This window comes from Sceloporus undulatus, chromosome 7 (genome assembly GCF_019175285.1).
Source record: "Sceloporus undulatus isolate JIND9_A2432 ecotype Alabama chromosome 7, SceUnd_v1.1, whole genome shotgun sequence".
NCBI classification, from domain to species: domain Eukaryota; kingdom Metazoa; phylum Chordata; class Lepidosauria; order Squamata; family Phrynosomatidae; genus Sceloporus; species Sceloporus undulatus.
Window position 1 is genome coordinate 22,396,108 of NC_056528.1, and position 19,950 is coordinate 22,416,057.

Below are 19,950 nucleotides of genomic sequence, written 5' to 3' on the forward strand. Positions count from 1 at the left end.
TCCGCTGGACGCTGGCCTTTGTGTCTCTGAGAGAGAAGGAGATGGGGAGGCCCGATATGTTAAACCCGCCTCGTCCCCCGGACCAGCAGGGACGTGTGAACGGGCGCTGCGGACTACCTCAGAGACGAGGCCGCCGTTGGACTGCAACTCCCCTCACCATCGTCCCTTCTCCCAGAGTCTCTGGGAGGAGGAGGAGGAGTGGCCTCGGCCGCCCACGCACCGTAACCCTTCCTGACGCGCATGCGCAGCCCCGCCCCTTCACTCCACACGCCGGAAGTAGCCCTGCCGCGGGACGCTCTAGGCCTCACGCCTCTATGCTCCCACTGGGCAATAAAAGGAGGTGACGCAACGTGTAGGCAGCAGTCCGCGTGGGAGAGGAAGCTGGTAAGAGAAGGAGCAGCGAGGGGAAGAAGGGGCCGCGGGATTAGAATTCAGGGCAGCGAACGGAGCGCGAGGCAAAAGGCTGCGGCTGCATCCATATCTCTCTAGGAATCTACATGTGGAAGGGATCTAGGAGTCCAGGTAGACCACAAGTGGAACATGAGCTAACAGTGTGATGCGGCAGCTGAAAAGGCCAATGCGATCCTAGGCTGCATCAATAGAAGTCTAGTGTCTAGATCAAGGGAAGCAATAGTGCCACTCTATTCTGCTTTGCTCAGGTCCCACCTGGAATATTGTGTCCAGTTCTGGGCTCCACAATTCAGAAAAGATGTGGAGAAACTGGAGGCGTGTGTCCAAAGGAGGGAGACCAAAATGGTGAAGGGTCTGGAAACCATGTCATGTGAAAAAAGACTTAGGGAGCTGGGGATGTTTAGTCTGGAGAAGAGAAGGTTAAGAGGGGATATGATAGCCCTGATTAAATACTTGAAGGGATATCATTTTGAGGAGGGAGCAAGCTTGTTTTCTGCTGCTCCAGAGAACAAGACACAGTGGAGCAATGGATGCAAGCTTCAGGGAAAGAGATTCCAGCTCTACATTAGGAGGAACCTCCTGAGAGTAAGGGCTATTCAACAGTGGAACACACTTCTTCCTCAGAGTCTAGTGGAATCTCTCTCCTTGGAGGTCTTTAAACAGACTGGAGGGCTATATGTGAAGGGTACTTTGATTGAGAGTTCCTGCATGGCAGAATGGGGTTGGACTGGATCAGGGCCCTTCTTGGGGTCTCTCCCAACTCTAGGATTCTATGAATTCCAGTGGTGGGTTATAAAATATTCTAGACTCTCTGTTACAAGTAAAGCTTTTTAATATTGTAGGTTTTATCCTCTTGTTCATTTTTTTTTAATTAAAGGAAATGGCAGACATCGTGGATGATGATCCGGACGCATGTAGCTTTCAACTCTTGGGTTCACCGAAGAAGAAAAAGAAGAAGAAAAACAAGTCAGAAAAGCTCAATGGGAAGACGAATGAGCAGAAGCAGAAATCCACAGGAGATGATTTATGCGCAGGTAGCTTTCAGCTCTTGGGTTCACCAAAGAAGAAGAAGAGAAAGAAGAACAACAAGTCAGAGGAGCTTAATGGGGAGGCGAACGAACAGTCAGTGAATCCTTTTTTTCATCCGTCTTTCTCTCCTGACTCATCCTCTGTTTTCTCTGAGTATGTTGAGGGTCAGGATACAAATTACTGTCAGACTGAACAGCAGAAACCCAAAAGGAGGAAAAAAGACACAAGGGAGACTCCTGACTCCGAAATGGAAAAGTCTTGGGTCGTACCAGAGAGCAACCCGGACGATGAGGTTGAAAGAGTTGCAGTGAAAAAGAAGAAAAAGAGAAAGCACAGGTCCAGTGAGCAAGATACGGACAACGACTTTTATGTCCCCGAGACTCCAGAAGAAGCCAGCAATCTGCTTGAAGCAGGTCAGTTGGAAGCGGTGGATATCAGTTGTGCAATCACTCCCAAGAAAAAGAAGAAGAAGTTAGCAAAGGTATTGTCAGGAGAGCAGGTTGAAGCCAGCGAAGCCTCTGTTGCTGGGACTGACTTTGCCAGTGATTCAGAGAACACACAGGAGTATCTTTTTGTATCCCCTTCTCAGACACCCTCAAAAACTCAAGGTGCAGGTTTTTTGCAGACTAAGACAAGGCAAAAGGTGTCAGTTCCAGGCCCTTCGGCTAAACTGAGCAGCCACTCTGCTCAAAAGAAGCCATGCAAGCGTAGAAAATATCCCAGTGTATCTTGCCTCGCTGGTAATTCAGATGCTACCGAAGATGGTTGCTCAGTGAAAGACGCTGAGGAGGTGGATGGAAAACATGACAAGTCGGAACAAGACCATATGTAAGTTCTCGATCCCAGAATGACTTGCTAGCAGGGAAAAATACTGTTCTAATACTTTCTGTATTACAGGTGTTTGAAACCATTCAGATGCTTTCACTAGGCCAAATTAGATGCTCCAGCTGCAGTTATATGTGTTTAAACACATGTCTGCCTCATTCCCACAGAGATGGAGTGTGTTTTGGGGGGCTCAGATACTATCCCACTCCATTTTCCTTATGAGAGAGTGGAGCTTTGAAGCAGGCTTTATATCGAGGAAGAACTCTAGGTTGTTCAGCTTGGAGGGCAAATGTAGCTGAGCTTGATACTACATTCATTTATTGTAGTATTCACAATTCTTTGCACTTGCAGTTAAAGCAACTAAAAGATGTAAATAGTTTTTTGTTACTTGTTTATCTGTGGCCTGATACAGACAGGCCAAAATAAAGCTGCTTCGAGTCACTTTGGAGGTATGCTGTTTAAATGATACATGCGTCCTAAGAGTCCAGAAGCTGCACCAAAGCCACGCTCCAGTCCTAATGCATCATTGAAACACCATACCTCCAAAGTGACTCGAAGCAGCTTTATTTTGGCCTGCCTGTATAGGGCCTAAGTTTCCCTTTTCCCCCCAGCCCTGGGAGTCATAGTGGCTTACAGAAGCTTAAAACAGATACAGATAAAAGTTCACATTAAACAGAAGTTAAAATATAATTAAATTATGAATTGATCAAAAAGCAATAGAAGTAAGGACGAACAGCAACAAATAAAACAATATAACACACTATTAAAATCCATGAGCAGCTACTTCCCAAAGGCCTGCTCAACCAAAAGTCTTTGCTTGCCTGTGGGAAGACATGGAGGTGCCAATCTGGTTTCTCTTAGAAGAGCCTATGAGCAGCCACCAAGAGGGCCCTCTTCTGTGTTCCCACTATATGTGCCTGCGAGGGTGGTGTCAAGAGAGAAGGAGATCTCAAAATACAGGGCAGGTTCATGTAGGAGAATACAGTCCTTCCATTAACCTGGGTCTCAGCAGCATAGAGCTGTGCAGATCACAACAAGCATTTTGAATTGTTCCTGGAAACAGAACAGAAAATAGTTTTTGTATGGAAAGTAAATAAATGTTCTTTCTCATCTGCATGTGTTCTGATGTCTCAACAGACTGCAAAAATCCACTTCAAGTGTGCATACAGATGAGAAAGGATCATCTTCTCCCAAGAGTCCAAATTCTGAACTTGTTACTTTGGACAATGAGTTTCTAGACTCCCCAGGCTTCCAAATGCAAGATTTGGAGTCCGTCACCCGGCAGCTGGAGGAGTTCATCCCACATGTGAGGAAACTCTCAGATTCCCTAATCAAGCAACTGGCCTTAAGAGACCTGGTCAGATTTAAAAATTTTAAGAAACAAGGTGAGTATATGATCCTTAATGGACAGGTGTAGTGCAGATGGAGGTGAATTCCTCTAAAGAAGGAAAGGAGTTTATGTGTTTTCCAGGAAGAGGGAAAAGACTTTGATCATCTGGTCACCAAAGTGTTATGCCACTATAGTTATAACCTGCTTTCTTGCCTTAACCAAAGTGGTTATGAACTGCAGTTCAGCTTCCTGAGCAATAGGAAGCAGGAGATACTAAATCAGATCTGTGGTCTGTTTAACCAAGGATTGCTTCTTCTGACTGGCAGTGATTTTCCAAGATTTGAGTCAGACTTTTCCTCTCTTTAGCCTGACCTGGAATGGCAGGGATCAGGCATGGGAACTCTTGCAAACCATTGAGCTACAAGAGTTCTTCCCTTAACGTTTTTTATTTGCAGCATTTAGCAAAGATCCTTCAACCCACCAGCTGAATATGTTCTGCATCTGAGGAAGCATTCAAGGCAGTTAGCATATCAATAAAATAAGATAGTACATGCTCTCAAGCTTATAAACTGGAAAAAAGACACTGCCCAAAAGGAAGAGAGCATGGGGAAGGTAGAAAAGCAGGGGAAGCCAGCAAAATGAGGCACAATTTCTTTGTATTATGAGTTTAGTCAGCCTGGTGGAATAAGGAGAGGAAAAACAAAGTGGATCTGACTTCTCAAAAGGGCTGGTGTTGGCCCAGAAATATAGAAAGTCAACTTATGCTGAGTCAGTCTGTTGTTGCCATGCTATGCAGTAGTTCCTTACACTACGATCATAGAATGATAGAGTTGGAAGAGACCACAAGGACCATCCAGTCCAACCCCAATCATGCAGGAAATCCTAATGAAAGCATCCCCGACAGATGGCCATCCAACCTCTGTTTGAAGACCTCCAAGGAATGAGACTCCACTGCACTCCGAGGAAGGAGTGTGTTCCACTGCTGAACAGCCCTTACTGTCAGGAAGTTCTTCCTAATGTTGAGGTGGAATCTCTTTTCCTGCAGTTTGCATCCATTGCTCCAGGTCCTAGTCTCTGGAGCAGCAGAAAACAAGCCTGCTCCCTCCTCAATATGGCATCCCTTTAAGTATTTAAACAGGGCTATCATATCACCTCTTAACCTTCTCTTCTCCAGGCTAAACATCCCCAGCTCCCTAAGTCATTCCTCATAGGGCATGGTTTCCAGACCCTTCACCATTTTAGTCGCCCTCCTGTGGACACACTCCGGTTTCTCAACATCCTATTTGAATTGTGGTGCCCAGAACTGGATGCAACATTCCAGGTGGGGCCTGACTAGAGAAGAATATAGTGGCACTGTTACTTCCCTTGATCTAGGCACTATAGTTCTATTGATGCAGCCTAAAATTGCATTGGCCTTTTTAGCTGCTACATCACACTGTTAACTCATATTCAACTTGTGGTCTACTTGGACTCCCAGATCCCTTTCACATGTTCAGCCAGGTGTCACCCATCCTATACCTGTGCATTTCATTCCCAAGCAGACATAGATAGGAATGTGCCATTAGTAGGGTGGAAGGAGGCACTTTCTCTTTGCCCTGCTATTCCATTTTAATTTTCTTGTTCCCACCTTAGGGATCTCAGTGAAATTTGGCAAGTTCTCCAAGAAAGAAAATAATTTGCTGAGGAAAAATGTAAAGGCCTTCTTGGAAGAGAGTGGAATAGACAGTGCAGAAAAACTCTTGTTTACGGACAGATTTCCTGAAGAGCAAGCCGACCTCAAGAAACTGAAACGTGAACATTTGTTTGGCTTAAAGATTGGTGAGTCTTAATAGGTTACTTTGATCTTCATGACCAAAGGACTTTCCATTTTGTTATAATCATGAAAAAATGTAAATCCTTTTCTGCTTTTAAGAATGTAAGACTAGTGCTAAACTGGATGAGACCAAGGAGGGGCATTTTATATAAACATAGACTTTTCATAATCTAGGTACCTTTCATCATTGAGTTGCTGCATTGCAGTGGATTTTTTTGTAGTAAGGAATATAGTTTGTTAAAATACATTTCAGATACTACATTCACAGCTTTGGCTATCTCATTGCTGCCTATTCTTAGCTTGAGATCTGGCAGATACCATTTAAAAATACACAGTATTTTAAATGAAACTGAGTTTACCATACATTTGTAGTGTGCCATCTTGTTTTCTGCCAAGCTGTTTATTCAATAAATGTATTTTTAATTTTTCTAGATGACTTGGATAAAATTGTGTCGATACCAGATACAGATTTAACACATGGGTTGTTTCTGTCTCCCACAGCTCAAGGCATTCCACGGCCCTGGAGACTTGTCTATTACCGAGCGAGGAAAATGTTTGACCCTCAGAATTATAATGGAAAGTAAGAGGAACAACACTTGCAAGGCGGGTTTGTGGCCTGTGCTCTCTGTTGGGGGATATATAGGAAATTTGGTAGTGGGTAAAATTTGATATTCATATATTAACTGCAGCAGCAGTTGTTTGTGCCCCAACAGTATATATTTGAGCTTCTGGTAAATAAACAGGATACATAAGTAAGGTAAAAATAAGACTTTATTGTCACCAAGGTTCTAGAAAAATAAGTAATCAGTAGAGAAAAACTATACTTGATACAAGGATCACTTGAGCTGACCCACATCATAAAGATAAGAAAGAAAAATATCCTCAGAGGAACAACATTGTGGCTACATCCATCTTGGATGACAGTGGAAAGAGGAAAATGAGTTGTAAAATTCTAACCTTTAGTAGAGTGGGAGGCGATAGGAAGTGACCTCTTCACAGTCACATTGACCAAATTACCATAGAGATGATCAATGCAGCTATGAGAAAGGAATTCCTCCTTACTCCTAACTATAGATACAAGCATTTATTCCATACTCGCAGCAGTCTGAACAACATGGTAGCCTCCCTTGTCTGTTAATTTATATCCTCCCCTTTTTCCACTGAGCTCAGTGTATTATCCGTGTGAAACAGGCATGGTGCCTCCAGCCCTGCCTCTTTGTGGAAGGCTGAAGGTTCTTTTCCTTTTGCTTGTTCATCTGTGTCTGCCTATCTGCTGGTGAAACAGAAGACCCTGACAACTAGAAGCCAAACATTCTTTCTCTTTTTTAATTAAAGGGGAAAAACACGTGCTACAATGAGTTTCATGACCATAGTAATTTCTTTCTAGGTATTCTAAGAAAGAAAAGAAAAAGCTCAGAAAGTATCAAACCCTATATGGCAACAACTGGAAGAAGATGTCAGAGCTGATGGGTCGAAGCAGCCACTCACTCCAGCTGAAGTATTATGATGTGAATTCCAGTATGTTACACTCTTGCATTTAGCTTCTTCAGATTCCTCCTCAGAACAAAGATGTCTTGTGCCCTATGCCATTCTGGGGCAACATAGTTCTTCTCCAGTGATGAGGCCAGAGACATCCTGATGTGGATTGTACTCTCCTCATCATTCCAGCAGGCAGGAATAGACTTTGAGGGATCTCCCCACCAACATTTCCTAGGATATGATACAAGTTATACATACCTGTACATATTAATGTAGTATGTGAGATCCTCAGTGCATCTCTCTATTTCATTAAGTGGTCATCACCCTTTCCCATTTGTCAAATTGGTCTCTACCCTCATCACCAAAAAGAAACATCTCACAGGTCAGGCAATGTTCCTGTAATTTATTTAGTATTATTCGTTGTATTCACTGCTACTCAGTATTGAATATGTTCTTGTTTCAACTCTTTATTCCTTCATAACAACTGTTAATGCAAGTAACATGCAGTAGTTTTTTGTGGGTTTTTCGGGCTATGTGGCCATGTTCTAGAAGAGTTTCTTCCTGCTAGAATAATGGCCACTTAGCCCAAAAAACCCACAAAAATCTGTGGACGCTGACCATGAAAGCCTTCGACTTCACAAACATGCAGTAATTAACAACAAATAATTTTGATCAAAGATTAGCGTTCAGGGCAGATTTTAGGAAATATGATGAAATCAAAATGTTTACCAACCTGAAGATCCTTTGTCTTCATCACAGCACTTCTGGTGTTGTTTCGTTTGGGCCACCAGGCCTTGTATTTCTTTGTTGTAGTGTTTGCATTTTGCAGCATGCCTGTCTTACCCATAGGTAGATGAACTTCATTAAGAATCGGTCAGAAACAGACTGAAAGTGTGCCTAGGCCAGCATTTGGTTCTAACAGCAGCCATCTAGATGGCCTCTGGAAGGCTTGAAGCAGGGTGTGGGCCTAAAATCACTGGAATAGCTGGGCTGATCCCTCACTTTGCATGCTACATTCATTTCTTTGGATGTGAACTTTTAGACTGCAAGTTCCCTTATGCAGTGAGAACTGGTTGCTTTGAATTATTCCATGAAAAAAATATAATAAACTTCATGGGGGGGGGAGACTAATTTTTTCTAGGTTGGTTTAACTGGAAGCCTCTATGGCAGCAATTCTTTAAGGGCTCCTCCAAACGCCATTGTGGTAGGGATAAAAATAGAAGGTCCTAGTCTTCCATTCTGTTTCCTCCCATGGCCAGCTAGGCATCCTCTCAACAGTACCTCAAAATATCAAGTGCCAGTCATGCCTTTTTTTTTTTTTCTTCTTACATGGTCAGAATTTAATTCCGGTGCTTGGAGTAGAGAAGAGACCAAGAAATTGCTTGACACGCTGAAGGAGATCCTGAAGGCTAAAGTTGAAGGCCTGGACTCCACCCGGAAGCCAAAGAATATGGATCAAGCAATGTTGCTCCGTGAAAACCTCTACAAGGACATCCCATGGTTTCGGGTTGAAGCCAAAGTGAAAACCAGAGGCTGGAAACAGTGTAAAAAGAAGTGGTAAGGCTAACAGTGGCTCAGGCTGCACTTTTATGTTTCTTATGTCTGACTTGCTGCCTTTTGTCCATTGTTTGCTTGCTGTGAGTGAATTGCCCCTGGCACACTGGGGGGAAATCCTGCTGGTCTCCTGCATCAGATACCCTGAGAAGCACTGCTTAATATGTATTTTCATTTTTCAGTAGCAGTTGCAAGTTCATAACAAAGCTTAATGCCAGTTCCTAAAAGGGAACAAAACAGTAAAATTGCCAGTATCCTCCTGTCCTGCTCTCTCTCTCACACACATATGCATACATAATACTTCCACTATTTTGCTCTCAGCCACTTGTTCCCTGTCCTTCCTTCTTTCCAGTTACTCAACCCTCCTGATTACCCGGTTCCTTGTATTTTCTTCTGTCTCTTTACTAATCAGTTACACTGACTCCATTCTGTCTCTTCCCTCCTGTTCAATCCCACATCATATTCACTGCACCTGGGACAAGACAGCTTTGTGTTCCCCTGTGAATAACTTACTCAACACAAACCAGCCTAGCATATCACAGTAATGTAAGGAAGTTAATGAACAGTTAAACCAAAAGCCAAATTCTCCCCTTCCCTTTCTGTTTTTAAAGGATGTCCATTGTGACCAAGAAGATGTCCCGAGGGAAGACGAGGAATCGTGGCCTTGAAAACCTGAAGTTCAAAATCGATGTCATTGAAAGGTATGAGTCAGGGCTATAACCTTTTTTCCTCTTCCTTATTAAACTTCTAGAACATGCTGTGAGTAGCTAGCACAAAGGAGCATTTCTGTTTTACTCTGAAACCTTTTGGATCTGTAGTCCTGTGTTAATGAGCAGGAAAAATGAAGTCCACAAATATACGCTGGGTGGTACCTGGCTTGAGAGCAGTACATATGGAAAGGATCTGTAATCTTAATACACCACAGGCTAAACATGAGTCAAGAGTGCAATGTAACCTCATCCAATTCTGGACACCACCATTCAAAAAGGATATTGACAAGCTGCAATGTGTCCATAGGAGGGTGACCAAGATGATCAGTGGTCCAGAAACAAAGATTTATCAAGATGGATTTGAGGAGCTGTATATGCTTAGCTTGGAGAAAAGAACCATAGACTCAAGGGCCTAGAGAGAGCCCCTTCCAACTCTAGAATGGGCTCCATGGGACATAGAGTCTAACTCCACACACAGTGGAGGAACAAACTAGATCACCTCTAGCAGGTAACATTGCAAACTTTTCTTAAAGACATCCAGAGAAAGAGACCCACACCACCTATCTAGGTCATTGATTACATTGCTAAACCAGGCTTAGTGTCAAGATGTTCCTTCTCAAATTCAAGTGAAATCCACCCTCCTGTAATTTCAAACCATTGACCCTTTGGGGCTGCAGAGAACAGACCTGCCCTCTCCTCCCTGTGACAGCCCTTGATGTATTTAAAGAGGGCAATCATGTCGCCCCTCAGTCTTCTCTTCACCAAAGAGAACATGCCCAGGTCTTTCAACCTTCCCTCATATGTTTTTTCTCCATACCTCTTATCTTCTCAGCTCTTCCCTAAAGTTAATCCATCTTTTCTATACCCTTTTTAAAATTGGCTGCCCAAAACTGAACACAATAGGCTAAATGAGGCCTGACCAACAGAGAATATAGTGGGATTGTTGCTTCCCTTCACTTGGAAACTATGGTTCTGTTTATGCAGGCTAAAATAGTATTTGCCTTCTTTGCTGCAGCATCACACTGCTGACTCATGTTCAGCTTATAATCAGTAATAATCTCAAGTCTCATTGAAAGTTGATGTGATAGCCCTCTGTAAACATCTAAAGGGATGTCATGTAGAAGATTAAGTGAGTTTATTTAGTCGTGTTCCAATGATTAGGACATGAACTAATGGATTCACATTACAAAAAAAAAAGTGATCCACCTAAACATTTTCATGACTGCCAGAGCTGTTCAGAAGTGGACTTGGGGGACAGGGAGACTCTTCTTTGGAGGTTTTTGAACAGAAGCTGAATGGCCATTTCTTGGGAGTGCTATAGTAGTGTATTCCTGCATGTCAGGGAGTTGAACCAGATTGCCCTTGGCACTTCCTTCCAACTCTAAGGTTCTATGATTCTATGTATGACTCCTGAATTAACTGAACTAATATCATCCTCAGGCTTGACCTATCTTTTAATGGGCATGATATGAACTGAATCGTCCACCCCTAGGGCTTTTCTCTTCCATCACCCAAATGGAAGATAAGTGATATGTAACAAGCATCTCGTAGATCTAAAGATAGACAAATACCTGGACTCCCTTGTGTGTCTAAATCTGTCTTTCCAAGACAAGTTTTATTGTTCTGCTCAGTACTGAGGTCTCCTCTGCCTTCCATAGAGACAGTCCTTTACCCAGATCCCTCCCCCCAACCCAGCACAGCACCACATTGAGATCTCTGGTGGTGACAGGTTTTTACAAACCTTAAAGGCATATGTATCACATTTCAATCTATTCTTGAAAAGAAGCTTACATGCAAAAGGTGATAATGGGGGTGGGGTGAATTCTATTCTATCTTTCTTTGTATAATTCATGGATGAAAAGAACTCAGCTTTACAAAATCTGGAATATCCCTGAGTTCAATATGCCACAACTTCTATGCAAAGGTATGGATCTGTTGAGGTTGGAGCCACTGTGCTTCCCCTAGGCATGCCCATCATTGTGCCAGCCCCATAGCACTGGGTCTGCCCTATAACTCTGTCAAATTTCCTTTTGCTTCTAACTCTGTCAACTGCAAACTTATGCAGTGGTTAGGAAAGTGCGCTACCCATTTGATGTTGATATTGAAGGCTTCAAGCACACAGAAAGGTGTTTTTAAAAAGAAATAATCTGGAGGTACATGCTGCAGAGTTCTCTAAATAATGGGTTCGCTATATCTAGACAGATTTCTTTGGGGAATCAGAAAGACTGTGCACTGGTGGGCAAAATAGTCTGGCCTTTTCAAACTATAAGAAAGGCAGATTGCTCAACTTGGGGAGAACATCAGTTACACTGCTGCTGTATGGTGGATAAATACACAAGGGCTTTTCATCTGAAACCCAAGATAAAGCAGCAAATGGATGGGGCTGGAAAGCCGAGAATCAATCATTCTTTCCAGTGGTTGTCTGAATTTTATGTGTGTGCATAAATGAATGAACAGAGGTGTTTCTCTATTTCAGGCTGTATGAACTAGATGTTGAGGATACAGATGACATCGACTGGGAGGACCTCTCTCGCATCATAGGGTAAAAAACAGCAATCAGGTTGTGGGACTGACACCTACTATCCTATTTTGTCAGCTTCTGTGGCTGGAGGTGCCATGTGTCCACTTCACAGGCTTGCTTCAGCTGAACTGCATACCCTGTCAAATCTGTTAAGAAAAAATAAGCAGGAAGCTGCATATGCTACCATCATCTTATTTGTGGGAAAATGTCATAAAAATGTAAATAATCCATTAGAAATTAAATACACGTAGAAGGACTGTGACTTCCACACTCCTGTGCTGGGGTCACCTTGCCTTTGTTGTTGATGCTGTACTTTGCCAGAATCTTGAAACCACACCATTTCCCCATTATCTTCAGTGAAAACTGTTAGCAACTCTCTCCCCCCCTGCCCCTACTGATTTTCTTTTCTCTACATCAGGAATGTCCCTCCAGACTATGTGAGAAACAGATTTTACAAAATCAAGAGTATGTACGTCCCTTATTGGACCACAAAGACCTTCCCTGGTGAGTGTTTATCTCATACACACATACACACTTGCACCTGTTTAAGGTTGCTGTTTGCTGTTTACGCTGCTTAGGTACATAGAAAGCTCTCTTCCACTGAGCCAAACTATTGGTCCAGGCTTTTGAAAGACTGGAAAGGGCAGCTGGGCTGCTACAGAGAGTGGCCTTTCCCAAACAGTGAGGGAGAAACACTGGAGAGAGGGCCAGGGGCATCTGGACCAGGGTTTCTTTAATCCAGGAGAGGAGAATGTACAAGGCATGAGGTCTTTCACCCTACCAGGAGTCTGCTTGGCTGTATTGCGTAAGCAAGATTCTTAGACTAGATTAAATACCCGAGGCTAGTAGTCCTCCTGCAACTGCAAGGACCCCACTGTACTTTTGTGGGGTCCCTTCCAAGTTCCTGGTTATGTTTTTCCAGGCAGCTCACCTTCCCATGAGATTCTGGGCTCAGATTTGGAACTCCTACATGGAGATCCAAGACACTCAGAGATCAGAAAAATCACTTTTTTAGACTGTGACTCCAAGATCCCTTCAGTGACTTCAGAGACTTGCAACAAAAGTGACAACTCTGGTTGCTGATAAGCCTTGTATAGTTACATTCTTTCTCCTTTCTTTTCTTTTCTTCCCTTCCTTTTCTTATTCTTTTTTTTAAAGTCGAACATGCCTAAGAATTTCCACTGTGGAAGAGTTGGGGAAAAAATATCCTTTCCTTATCAGTATCCTATGATGTCCTGAAAAGTACACACTTTCTTCCTGTTTTGTTTTCTGTTTCCCTCTCTCTCTCTCCTCTTTCTTTCTCTTTGTTTTTCTCATTCTTTGCATTCCACTTGGGTTGAGGAAGCCAGTTCAGAAAAGCTTCCTGGGCTTTCTGAGCGCATTTATGTGGGTGTGAGGGTAATGGGGTTATCATGACTATTTTATTCATACACACACACACACTGCCTTTTTCCCAATATAGGAATTCAAGGCAGAAATAAATTAATAGTTTACTGGGTTGACCTCTTTCAGGATCGCTGGGGTGGCTGTGCTCATGTTCCTTAAAACTTGCCAGAAGCATGTAGACCTGTTTCCAAATTCACTTGGTCTCACAGCTCGTCCCAAAAAAAGGAAACAAGCATAAATCACCCAGCCTTACTCAAGATTTCATTCTCTGTTTCCTTTTCCAGAAACTATTGACTACCTCCACAAAGAGATACTGCCGAAGTTAAGATCCAGAGTGGCAGGAAAGGAGACAAAAGAAGTAGCAACGGACGACATGAGCTGGAAAAGAGCCTTCAAGTTCAATGAGATTTTTCAGGATGATGATGACTTAATTGATGATGAAGAGGAGGAGGAGGAGGAAGAAGAGGAGGAGGAGTAGAAGGGGAGGAACCATTGAGAGAAGGCACCGGTGAATGATGCAATTCAGAAGAACTCTGTGAGTTCGTGATATGCTTAAAATATTGCCCCTGAGGCAAAAGTAAACTCTTTAGTGAAAAGAAGTAACTGTGTTTATATTTTTATAAATTAATATGTGGCTGTTGCTACTTCATATATTTTGTCATAAGAGATGTGGGATGGAAGAGGCTATTGGGTTTCTGTTATTGGAAATGTCTCAGCAAAGAGCCCTCCCCAGTTCACATACAACTCCTTTGCTGTCTCTGTATAGCACAGGAGGGGTCGAACTTTTGGGATTGTCCCTATAAAAATTGTAAAACCTTGCCCCAATAAAATTGTAAAAAGTTGGGGGCTTGCCTCCCAAGGCTCCCCAAGGCCTCCAAGGGTGTGTTAAGAGCAATTTGACACTGCTTTGTGTGCTATAAACCATTGGTGGACATTATAAAAAACATGCTAAAATGGGGAAAATTTGGGGTGGGTTCTTTTTTTTTCCTCTAAAGGAAATGGAAGCGACTGCAGCCCACAAATGTGGTACCAGGAGCAGAGCATGGCCCATGGGCCAAATATTCCCTCCCCACTTTGGCACAGAGCAATGGTGTTCCCTTGCGTTCCATGTGCTCCATCACCTCTGAACACAGTTGGAAGATGGAACTTGTAGACCAGCTGCAGATTGCCTATTCCCCTTCACCTTGGGGAGAGCACTTGTTGGATTGGGCAGGGCTGGGCGTTTTTCTCTGGGCTCAGGCTCTCACTTAAACCAAAGGTGGGTTTTTGGACTTCAGCTCCCATCAGGCCTTGGTGAGGAATGCTCAGAGTTGCAGTCTGCAACATGTGGCATTCTGTTTCAGAACTAGTTGAACAAGGCATTGGGAATATTCAGATCTGGCCAGCCTTCTCCCAAGAAGAAGGGTGACTTTGCCTTACTTACTTCATGGCCATTTGTTTTTCCTCCTGTTATCTCTCTGCCACACAGCCTAGCCTGGCAGAGTTATACCTCAGGATCTTGGTCTACATCTGGATTCAACTTCATGAGCTTCCTGTTGTTTTGTTTACAGGTGTTTAAGAAATATGAATACATACATATATAGAGATAATTGTTTTTTAAAAGATGTTTAATAGATGTTTAAAAATTAAGTTATTTTTGTACACTTTTAATTAAAAGTTTTTTTAAACAAAATAACTCTTTGCTTGATTAAATCCTTCTCACAGATACTTGTGCTTGTTCCTTCCTTCCTTAAAACTTATAACTGTTACATTTGAAGATAACAATTTGTTCAGTAAGTTCTTGGCACTCTTGACAAAGCATATACTGATGGGCATTGTGACATTGGGCATGTATATGTAATCACTCCAAACGTCGGGGCTCTTTGGTTGAAGGAATAGAGGGCTTATCAAATTTGCAGATGATGCCAAATTAGGAGGAGCAGCTGATATCCCAGAGGGCAGGATCAAAATTCAAAATGACCATAACAGATTACAATGCTGGGCCAAAAGTAACAAAATGAATTTCAACAGGGAGAAATGTAAGGTACTACACTTAGGCAGAAAAAATGAAAGCACAGATACCTGACTTGAAAACAGGACATGTGAAACAGCTCTAGGAGTCCTAGCAGACCACAAATTGAATGTGAGTCAACAGTGCGATGTGACAGCTAAAAAGCCAATGTGATTTTAGATTGAGGGGAGTAATAGTTCAACTCTGTTCTGCTTTGGCCATGCCTCACCTGGAATATTGTGTCCAGTGCTGGGCACCACAATTCAAAAAGGATTTTAAGAAGCTGGAGCATGTGCAGAGAAGGGTAACCAAAATGGTGAAAGGTCTGGAAACAAAGCAACTTAGGGAGCTGGGTATATTTAGCCTGGAGAAAAGAAGGTTAAGATGTGATATGATAGCCCTGTTTAAATATTGGAAGGGATGCCATGTTGAAGATGGGGCGAGTCTGTTTTCTTACATCTTCAGAGAACAGGACCTGAGCAATGGATTGAAACTACAGGAAAAGCGATTCCACCTAAACATTAGGAAGAACTTCCTGACCCTAAGAGCCTTTCAACTGAAATCTGCTGCCTTGGAGTGGAGTCTCCTCCTCCTGAGGTTTTTAAACAGAGACTCGATGGCCATCTGTCAGGGGTGCTTTGATTGTGTATTCCTTCATGGCAGGAGGTTGGACTGGATGGCCCTTGAGGTCTCTTCCATCTCTATGATTCTATGGCTCTAAGAAAGCATCTCAGACTGGTTTGGAGGTTGGTGGACTCCATCTTTGGAGGTCTTTAAACAAGTTGGATGGCTGTATTTCAGGAGTGCTGCAATTGTGTATTCCTACAGGGCAGAAGGAGACTGAACTGGTCAGCCCTTGTGGTCCCTTCCAACTCTTGTTTCGCTGATTCTGTTCACATTCAGCTTCACAAAGATTCTGGCTCCCAAGGAAAATAGTTCCACTAGTTTCAGAAGATCCAAGACTGGTTTGACACAGGTAACAGCATGTTACAGCTCCTAGTATCCTTTGAGGAACAGCACATACTTCTTCACTTCTCCCTTTCCTCCACCCCACCACCAGACTTAACTGCAAGGGTGAGAATAATGAGGAGCCACTACAAGAACTAAAGAAACTGGGCTTCTCCTGGACTGTCTAGCCCGGCGTGGTGCAAAGTGGTGATCCAAGGACCAGGGCTAGTCTGTGAGCCATCAACTTCTGGTCCACAGAATTTCCCAGGAAACTATGGGCTAAAAGAGACGGCCCGGTAAAGCCAATTAGAGGCAGCTTGGGAGCTTGATATTTACACACCGCACGACACCAAAATGTCTGGAAGTTGCCCTGGGGCAGCAGCGATTACACGGGGCGGCTTCAAGATACTCCAGGGGCATGGTGTTTACATGCTGCACGCCACTGGAGCACCCAGAAGCCACCCTGGGGCTGCAGCGGGGCCACCAAAGGCAGCCCTTTACCAGCCCAAGAAGGAGTGAGGAGCTTCTATTTGGGCTGGCATTAAGTACAGTCCCATTAAGTACAGTGGCAGAGTCAATGTACCTTGTATAAAATGGCAAAATCAAGCTTTGGGTTATGGAACTTGTCAAGCCATGCATGGTTGAATCTGTGGATAAGGAATCTGTGGATACTGAAGGATACATGCCAGTGTCCAGCATGACCTCAGAATCCGTTGTTTTCCCTATTTTTGTAAGAACAGTACCTTTCTGGTGCAAGAATACTTGGCAACCAGTGTTTATCCCTCTTTTATAGAATGGTCAATAGAAATCCAGAAAGACCACCAAAGTGACATTCAACAGACATTGTCAGGCTTGTGGATAGTAAACAAAGGTGTTAAAAATAATGTTAGTTGGATTCTTTATTTTTATGTAAAGAAGGGATACTTTTCCTATTAATAATGGGCCTTTCATGCCATCTAACATTATGATACCACTGGGCAAGGGCCTGTGGAATTCTGGGTTTTGTAGCCTAGGGAGGGGTATACAGTGATCCTAGCCAGAGAATTCTTAATGCCCCCCCTGCCGCCAATGATAAATCCCAGGATGCTGCTGGATGGAGCCTGTTTATCTGTTCAGGTGGGAGCATAGTGCTATACCGTGTAGTGTTCAAAGATATAGCCATATTAGTGTGTATAATCAGTATGTAGCGAGATGTTGTAGCACCTTTGAGACTCACTGAAAGAAAGAAGTTGGCAGCATGAGCTTTCATAGACTTCCGTTATATGCATTTGAAGAAGTAGATTGAAGTCTACAAAAGCTCATGCTGCCAACTTCTTTATTTCAGGTGGTCTCAAAGGTGCTACAAGAGCTCTCTACAACTGTGTTATGTGAAAGGGCCCAATGTTTTCCAAACAAGAATTTCATCCAAACAAAACCCCAAGTAAATTTCCAGAGGCACATTCGGGTCTTTGCAGCAGCAGCATCATTGCAGCCATTCAAAATACAAAAACAGCCCACCCAGCAGTAGGACTGGAGAGGAGGCTTTCTTTGGCACAGGGCGCCCAGGCCAGGGCACTAGCAAAACAAGGAAGAGAGGCTGTGTGGTGTGTTGTTGTTGCTGTTGTCCTTGGCAACCAGGGTGGCTGTTGCTGGCTATGGTGCTGCGGCTGGAGGCGGCTTTGTGTCAAGTTTGTTAGTGTTCTGTGTCACCATGAGAACCAGCCTCCCCACTCATTCTCCTGGGGGTGGCTTTGCTGCCAGAGAGAAGGGCCTCTCCATGCATCCAGACAGCGCCCAAGGCTTTTAGGACCTCTCTTGGCCTTCCCCCAGAGAGTGTCCCCAAGGCCTGCTGCTTGGGGGGCAAGGGGGGGCTCCCTTTCCTGCTCACCCTCCTTGCCCACCTCCTGGTGGCACAGCCCTCAGGAGCAGACCAGGAGCAAGGTGGCCGACCGTGCTCCCTCTGGCCCTGCCCTCAAGCACAAGAGGCACCGGAGACTGGGGCCCTGGCCATGGCAGCCTCCAACACTCCCAAGAAGTCCCCTGTCAATGTGCGCCTCCCTCGGCGGCGCAGTGTCAGCCAGATCTGCCCACCGCCTCGCCGCCCCATGACCCTGGCAGAGCTCTATCCGGGCTGTGAGAATGAGCGGCTGGGGGTGGCCCGTGAGAGCATGCTCCAGAACCACCTCATTGCCAAGGTGAGCAACACTGCAGGGACCGGCAGCAGGTTGGCAGGGGAAATGGGAGGCCTATAAAAAGAGATTTTCCATGGCTGAGCCCACTGATAAATGACATTTCCCCAGAAGCAGAGAGACAGGTTTGGGGGCTGTGGCAAAGTAGGGATGGCCACTTAAAAGCTTCCCTCTGGTTGCTTGCTTTCAATCTTGCTTTGTCGGTATGACAGTGGGCCCATTTGTATCCACTGGGGTTTGGTTCCAGGACACACACACACACCCCTATAGATACCCAAATACATGGATGCTCAAGTTCCGTTAAGTACAACGGCATAGTTAAATGGTGTCCCTTGTATAAAATGGCAAAACCAAGGTTTGGTTTTAGAACTTCATGTATTTTTTAAATGTTCTCAAGCCCTGGATGGTTAAATCTGTGGATAAGGGACCCATGGATACTAACTGTAACACATGTCTTTACTGCTTTTCCACGGCAAATGCTCCCAGGGCAGTTTATGATGGCAAAACCTGCAAAATGTTTTCCTAAAAGAATAGTTCAGTGTGTAAACAGTTATAAAATCAATGAAATATTTCACCAAGGTCACTAAGTTAACTGGTAATTGACCAAGAGGAAGATAAATAACATGGTTCCTCCCCACCGCAGGGCAGGGAAGTCTTTCAATGGCCCAGGCTGGAGTGGCAGTTGGGGAGATTCAGAACTGAGGCTCACAGACCAAGGCCCAGCACCAAAAGGCAGGAGGGTAGTTGAGGGCTGGCCTCAGTGCTAGTGGGCCAGGAACTGTCCAAGGGGCTCCAGCACAGGAGGCCTTGCTTAGCCTCCCTGACTGGCCAGATAGCCTTTCCTGCATTGAATTTACTCAATCTCTCTTTTAGAGCCGTCCACATCGTTGGCCATTACTACAGCTTGTGGCAATGAGTTTCACAATTTAATGATGGGAGCTGCAGTCCAATAACATCAAGAGGGCCACACATTCCCACTCTTGAATTAAACCAGGGGTGGTATCGAGCAACCCACCAGATATGGTCAGTCTGCAACTCACAGCACTAGCTATGCTGGCTAAGAATGATGGGACTTGCAGTCCAGTACCACCTGGAGGGCTGTATGAGGGCAGCAAGGGAGCACACAAGCTCCATGAGCTGCCAGCCTGTTTCCAAACACACTTGTAAGTGCTAGTTTTGACCCATAAAGCCCAGTTAACCAGATGATGGTGAGGTCGGTAAACTACTAACACGAAGATCTGAGCCTTTGAGATGCCGACTGCAGATGTTCTAGTAAAACACTAGAGAGCAGCACACGATCCTATAATTGTTTTGCGGAGGACATAATTTTCCTTCCATTGACCTCAAGGAAGCATGGGCAGAGTTTGGAAACTCATGTTTTAAAAACGAATGAATTTTAATTCTGTTTCCAAGACCCAAGAAAGTAGTTAGCTGCTGTTAGTCTTGCATTAATTTTAAAAATAGCATTGGGTGCTACAGGCCTTTGAGCAGTGTTGCAAAACACCCTCCGCTCCTATCCACCTTGGGCTTGAAACCTGTGATATTCCTCCTCCACTGGTGAATGAGGCCCTACGGATGTAACTATAAAAGGAACTAAACAGTTGGAGCTCTAACAGTAACAGGCCCTAATTTTGAGAGCCAAAGGCCAAGCAAAAGAGGGTCTGTGGAAGTATTGTTTCAATGTATTTTCCTGTAATTGTTACCAAACTTGTTATAGCTTTGTTTTATTTGTTTTAATAATAATAATAATAATAATAATAATAATAATAATAATAATAATAATAAT

General features: G+C 43.9%; 2 protein-coding genes and 1 long non-coding RNA gene across 8 annotated transcripts in view; 2 read left to right on the forward strand and 1 right to left on the reverse strand.

The window, feature by feature from the left end:
• Positions 1–90: 90 nt before the first annotated feature.
• On the forward strand, positions 91–14,661 carry TTF1 (transcription termination factor 1). Of its 5 annotated transcripts, XR_006104959.1 has the most exons (12): positions 91–384; positions 1,289–2,268; positions 3,403–3,650; positions 5,228–5,413; positions 5,910–5,988; positions 6,796–6,926; positions 8,219–8,444; positions 9,053–9,142; positions 11,628–11,693; positions 12,091–12,176; positions 13,343–13,593; positions 14,054–14,661. XR_006104959.1 is itself a non-coding variant. In XM_042478564.1 (11 exons), the coding sequence occupies exons 1-11, from the start codon at positions 241–243 to the stop codon at positions 13,534–13,536; spliced, it is 2,430 nt and encodes an 809-aa protein (XP_042334498.1). In that variant the 5' UTR covers positions 91–240; the 3' UTR covers positions 13,537–14,661. The 5 variants fall into 5 exon arrangements, 4 of the variants coding, with proteins under 4 accessions (XP_042334498.1, XP_042334499.1, XP_042334500.1 ...); XM_042478564.1 differs by having other exon boundaries at positions 13,343–14,661; XM_042478565.1 differs by having other exon boundaries at positions 8,225–8,444; positions 13,343–14,661.
• The window catches only part of LOC121936368, a 58,902-nt gene continuing 47,646 nt past the window's right edge, over positions 8,695–19,950 (reverse strand). Inside the window, exon 5 of the long non-coding RNA XR_006104960.1 lies at positions 8,695–11,818. This is a non-coding gene — a long non-coding RNA (uncharacterized LOC121936368). The remainder of the gene's footprint in view (positions 11,819–19,950) is intronic.
• The window catches only part of CFAP77 (cilia and flagella associated protein 77), a 78,807-nt gene continuing 76,481 nt past the window's right edge, over positions 17,625–19,950 (forward strand). Inside the window, exon 1 of one of the 2 annotated variants that reach the window (XM_042478572.1) lies at positions 17,625–18,170. In XM_042478572.1, coding sequence (XP_042334506.1) covers positions 17,985–18,170 — 186 coding nt within the window. In that variant the 5' untranslated portion in view covers positions 17,625–17,984. The remainder of the gene's footprint in view (positions 18,171–19,950) is intronic. The other variant, XM_042478571.1, reaches the window with a different exon arrangement.